The sequence below is a fragment of the Anabrus simplex genome, chromosome 3 (assembly GCF_040414725.1).
Source record: "Anabrus simplex isolate iqAnaSimp1 chromosome 3, ASM4041472v1, whole genome shotgun sequence".
Classification (NCBI taxonomy): Eukaryota; Metazoa; Arthropoda; class Insecta; order Orthoptera; family Tettigoniidae; genus Anabrus; species Anabrus simplex.
In genome coordinates this window covers 433368693-433374692 of record NC_090267.1, presented here as the reverse complement: position 1 = coordinate 433374692, position 6000 = coordinate 433368693, and the positions used below count along the sequence as shown (strand labels likewise).

The 6000-nt window shown below is 44.5% G+C and overlaps 1 protein-coding gene across 1 annotated transcript in view; it reads right to left on the bottom strand.

Annotated features, from left to right (window-relative positions):
* Positions 1-200: 200 nt before the first annotated feature.
* The window catches only part of LOC136867401 (paired mesoderm homeobox protein 2A-like), a 324225-nt gene continuing 318425 nt past the window's right edge, over positions 201-6000 (bottom strand). The window contains exon 4 of the mRNA XM_067144596.2: positions 201-487. Coding sequence (XP_067000697.1) covers positions 201-487 — 287 coding nt within the window. The remainder of the gene's footprint in view (positions 488-6000) is intronic.

Below are 6000 nucleotides of genomic sequence, written 5' to 3'. Positions count from 1 at the left end.
GAGTATTTAGAAGGGAGGTTACGGATCACAGTCTAAACAAGCCATGATTACACAGTCATCACTTGTGAAAAGTTGATGGACTGAGATCACTTATCATCTCGCCCTAAGAAATTCGCTTTTAAGTTCAATTCTTCAACTAAGTGATGTCTGTGCGAGTGCTCGTAGGGTATGTTGGCGGCCTCATTCCATTGGACAGCGGCTCAGAAAAGATGGTTGGCTGTGGCTTTGTTGAGGCTCAGAGGGTCTCCAGGCCCGCCCAGCAGGTAACTCGCAGGACTGCCGCTGGCGGCAGCAGCTCCGAGCAGCGAGGAGAAGGGCGATGCGAGCGCTGCGTGGTGGTGATGGTGGGAGTGAGCGTGTTGATGGTGCGGCGCCTGCTGAGGAGATCCGAGTGCCTTGTTGGCCTGCTGCACCAACAGCGGTGTGGAGCAAGCCTGAGAGGACCATTTGTTGTTGTTGGAGTGTCCGGAGTCGTCTCCCAGTTTGGCTGAAAACAATAAAAGTACAACACTACGTTAGAGATGTTTTAGGCAAGTTGTTTAACATTGCATTGACACAAATATATTTTCGACTAAGGTAAGAGCTGGCAAGGTAGCGACTGAAGCCTCAAGAAAAGTACAATTGGCTACTTGGAATTTTATTGATGTGAAAAGTAATAATAATGTTATTTGTTTTACGTCCCACTAACTACTCTTTTACGGTTTTCGGAGACGCCGAGGTGCCGGAATTTAGTCCCGCAGGAGTCCTTTTACGTGCCAGTAAATCTACCGACACGAGGCTGACGTATTTGAGCACCTTCAAATACCACCGAACTGAGCCACGATCAATGTGAAAAGTAGGACACCATGGAGTAGGCCTACAGTACAGTACCATGCAAGTTTACAGGTACTGGACCTCAGTGTTTGGCAGAACATGGTTGAATGGTCAGCGTACTGGCCATCGGTTCAGAAGGTCCCGGTTTCAATTCCCGGCCGGGTCGGGGATTTTAACCTTCATTGGTTAATTCCAATGGCTCGGGGGCTGGGTGTTTGTGTTCTCCCCAACATTCCTCAACTCACACACCACACATAACACTATCCTACACCACAATAACACGCAGTTACCTACACATGGCAAATACCACCCACCCTCATCGCAGGGTCTGCCTTACAAGGGCTGTACCCGGCTAGAAATGGCCACACGAAATTATTATTACAATAATCATTAAGCCCAAAATAGTCCGACCCCGTGGTGTAGGGGGCTACGCGTCCGCCTGTCACCCGGCGGCCCCGGGTTTTTAGTTGTAAATGATTAATATCCCTGGCCTGGGGACTGGGTGTTTGTGTCGTCCTTAACGTTCCTTTCCTCACATTCAACACTTTACACTTCCGCAATTCCCAAATACACGCAGGTTCCTAGCATATGGTGCAAGTAAGGGCAAAAGTTCTGTCAAGGTCGACGCCCCGAACAAATAGCGTTTCTTAAAAAAAAGAAAAAAAATCGAAATATCAAATTTCTCATTTTATTAGGTGTATGGAAACACTGTAAACTACGTAGTACAAGTTGTGTGAAGTATCGGAGCAAGATGAACCGTATCAAAATTCTTAGTTGAATTTTTCAAAGCGTGGGCATTCCCAAGAATCTGTACTCTGATTTAGCCGTCTTGGCCATTAAAGGCTCCGCCTGGAAGTGAAAATGGGAAACCACAGAAAACCATTCTCAGGACAGCCGATGGCGGTGTTCAAACCCACTCACCTTCCGAATGCAGATCTTTGCTCCATAGTCGTAGCGCGTTGACACGCGTGGTCGCACTACTTAGTCTATCCAGAAAGTGTACATTACAATGATTTTGTTATATCTAATTTCCAAATCATTTACATCTGGTAGGTCTACATTGTTACCGTACAAGCTAATTTACACGAATTTAGATTTGTATTGACAAGACCGTCAACGGCAATCATCGCTGACGTGGAAATAATATTTTCTGCTTTTTACTGAAGAGTAATTTTTGATAGGCTACCAACTCTGAGAGCCGGCCCCGTGGTGTAGGGGTAGCGTGCCTGCCTCTTACCCGGAGGCCCCGGGTTCGATTCCCGGCCAGGTCAGAGATTTTTACCTGGACCTGAGGGCTGATTCAAGGTCCACTCAGCCTACGTGATTAGAATTGAGGAGCTATCTGACGGTGAGATAGCGGCCCCGGTCTCGAAAGCCAAGAATAACGGCCGAGAGGATTCGTCGTGCTGACCACACGGCACCTCGTAATCTGCAGGCCTTTGGGCTGAGCAGCAGTCGCTTGGTAGGCCCAGGTCCTTCAAGGGCTGTAGTGCCAAGGGGTTTGGTTTGGTTTGTACCAACTCTGAGACCATAGATGAAATCGACACCCCTTTACGTCCCTTTTTTCAGTCCACACTGTTTTCACAGTGTTTGCAGTACACGATCAACTTTGTACTCCACTACTCATTCTCTTGTGGAAAGTAAATTTTATCTGTCGATGATGCATAATTATTTACTTGGTGAACAAGTAGTAGCATGTGAGATGCATTCAGCGGCGGATTTGAAGATTCAACATCCCAGGCAAATAGGAGGCAATTTATGTTAAACATCTCTAAAACAGGAAACGATTTCCATATTTATAAAAAGGTAAAGAGCCTGCTGTGAGGTCTTTTACATCACACCCTGTATTCATTCATTCATTCATTCATTCATTCATACTTTATAATGAAATGGAAGGTTATAAGGCCAGTGTCGCTACGTTCTACTATCCCCGTAAGAGATGGGCGAAATGACGGTGTCGTCGCGATTGCGAACAGATTCGATTCTGGACAGTCTGGTTTGCGGACACAAAATATTTGGAAAGAGTGCCAGCTCTTTCCAGGGATTTCCCCTTTTAATTGAGTCTTTACTGTGGACCGTTTCGGTTGCGGACACCCCATGAATAGTCTCGATTACAGATACAATTTCCTACAGATAGGCCAAAGCCTTCGTGAAATAAAACATCCATAGTGTACTTTTATTACTAGCATCGCTCATACCTCAGTCACTTTCGTATTGTCAAAGCCAAGGATAAGACAGAGACAAGTCATGAAAGGAACAAAATTGCTCTTTTTTTTTTTTTTTGCTAGGGGCTTTACGTCGCACCGACACAGATAGGTCTTATGGCGACGATGGGATAGGAATGGCCTAGGAGTTGGAAGGAAGCGGCCGTGGCCTTAATTAAGGTACAGCCCCAGCATTTGCCTGGTGTGAAAATGGGAAACCACGGAAAACCATCTTCAGGGCTGCCGATAGTGGGATTCGAACCTACTATCTCCCGGATGCAAGCTCACAGCCGCGCGCCTCTACGCACACGGCCAACTCGCCCGGTCAAAATTGCTCTAGTCTATACCAGAAGACATAGTGCACTGTAAGCACTAGGTCCTGCCAGCAAAGGCATGACTTTCTGATAACGATAAAATATGAGGTTCATAGCATATTTAATGAGCAAATGCACAAAATGCAGTATAATAAATAGATAATAATAATAATAATAATCGTATGGCCTCAGCTACCGTGTGCAGACATTTCGATTTGACGCCATTTGGCTGTCTGCTCGTCAATTTCGACGTTCCGTTTTACTCTAGGCCCGCTAGATGGCAAACAAAGCACACTAAAACAGTAACTAATTTGAATAATTATACAATTATTAATGAAATGCAAAGAGTTCAAAATAGGTATTCTTAATCCAGTTACACATTTTTCTTTTACTATTGATTTTACGTCGCACCGGCACAGTGAGGTCTTATGGCGACGATGGGTCAGGAAAGGGCTAAGTGTGAGAAGGAATCGGCTGTAGCCTTAATTAAGGTACAGCCCCAGGATTTGCCTGGTGTGAAAATGGGAAACCACGGAAAACGATCTTCAGGGCTGCCGAAAGTGGGATCCGAACCCACTATCTCCCAGATGCAAGCTCACAACTGCTCACTCCTAACCGCAAGGCCAACTCGCCCGGTAATTCAGTTAAAAAAGCATAGTAAAATAGTAGTCTAAGTAATTGAACTAACTTGGATGATTATAAAACCGGTAATTAAATCCAAGGAGAGTCCAAGATCTGTATTATATGTACAGATTCGACGTAATCCCATTTAAAGCATCTACTTAAAGTTTTCGAAACGTTTGCACTTGACAAACGGGAGCGTCTTTCTGTTATAGTATGCCCCTGCTTTGAGATCAATAATGCCCTTTTTCTGTGTAAAACAAAGACCTTACATTGCGGAGTACATTCTTCTTTTAGTAACCTGACTCGGGGTTCGGATTATGAAGCATCTGTAGGTCGCCCCTAGTGGACTTTGACTGAACTAATAACCGAAGATAACCGATCTTTGCCGAGGGAGAAAGGCGGGCAGAAAAAGCAAAGACGGAGTGAGCTGTTTCTGTATATTTGTGTATAACGATAATTGTGGTGCAAAATTAAAGTGTAGCTAAGGTGGATTCAGTGTGTTGTGTGCTTCGCTATGTAATTTGTATACTTCGCTTCATAATTGGTGACCTCGACGTGATTCAGTGACGGAAGTGCGTAATAAACATCGCGAAGTGCAATAAGTGTAGTGTTAGCGTGAAGAATAATGGATGAAAACAACACAATGGGCACGCCGACGGCAAATGAATCTCATTCAGGACACATGATGGGTGAAGCTAACAAGGTAAGAATCAAGATCCCTCCTTTCTGGATAGAAAAACCGGAAATATGGTTCTTTAAAGTGGAAGCTCAGTTTTCTATCTCAAGAATTACTCAAGAGGAGACTAAATTTAACTACCTCGTGTCTCAACTCGAACCTAAATATCTCGAAAACATTTGGGACATTATTAAAAGTTCGAAACTGAATAAATATTCCGCGGCTAAAGAACACCTTCTAAATATCTTCACGGAAAGCGAAGATAAACAAATAAAACGGTTGGTAACAGGCCTAGAATTAGGTGATCTGAAACCTAGCCAGCTTTTAAGGAAAATGCAGTCCTTAGCAGGCGTGAATGTTTCCGAAAAAGTGCTTCGTACTTTGTGGCTTGAGAAATTACCGGACTCTATCAAACATGTTCTAATCGTATCTGACGAAAACTTGGAAAAAATAGCAATTATGGACGACAAAATCATTGAAATGAATCCCTGCAGTAAACTTTACAGTGTAGAAAATAACGGTACTGATGCGTCCGTAAGTAACAATGCTATCACGAAACGCTCTGCACAGATAGTCGCCATAGAGCAACAAATAGCTTCAATGCGCACTTTTAGGCCCCGCAGTCGAAGTTCGAGCCGAAACCGAAGCAAAAAGAAGTATGATCCAAACGGAAAGTACTGTTACTACCACTTCAAATTTGGTAATAAGTGCTATCCTGACAAATACTTCACTACACATCTGTTAGCGAGTGTCGGCTCATCTTCAGGGCAATGTCTCTATTGAGGCGAGAGGATAAAGAAAGCAACGTCACTGTTTCACAGCTTTGCTGTTTCGAAAGAACGATGTAGCCGACATGTACGGAACGACTGGAGTTTTCTGTCCACGCGACACGACACACGGAACAATCTCACTGCTTCTGAACAGTGAAGCGTTCTTGTATCGAGACAGCTGATTGTGCCGGCTCAGTGTTTCGAGGCATACACACACTATAAACTTGCGCTAGCCAACACTACCACGCATCCCATTGTTAAGTTAGAGCGACGTTCAGCAAGTAGGGAAAAAGTAACAGTTTGGACACACTCCAGTATTCTCCTTTATGAAGACTGTTTAATGAAAGTGTTTAATCAGAGGGATTTGGTTACGCGGTTTGTGTCGCATAGCACTCTGAGCTTGCATTGGGAGATGATGGGCTCGAACCTCACTGTCGATAGCCCTGAATATGATCTTCCGTGGTTCCCCATTTTCATACGAGGCAAATGCTGGGGTTGTAAGTCAATTGAGGCCACAGTCACTTCCTTCCTAGTCCTAGCCCTATACAGCCCGATCCTATGGCATCGTCGCTATAAGATGTGTCTGTGTCAGTGCGACA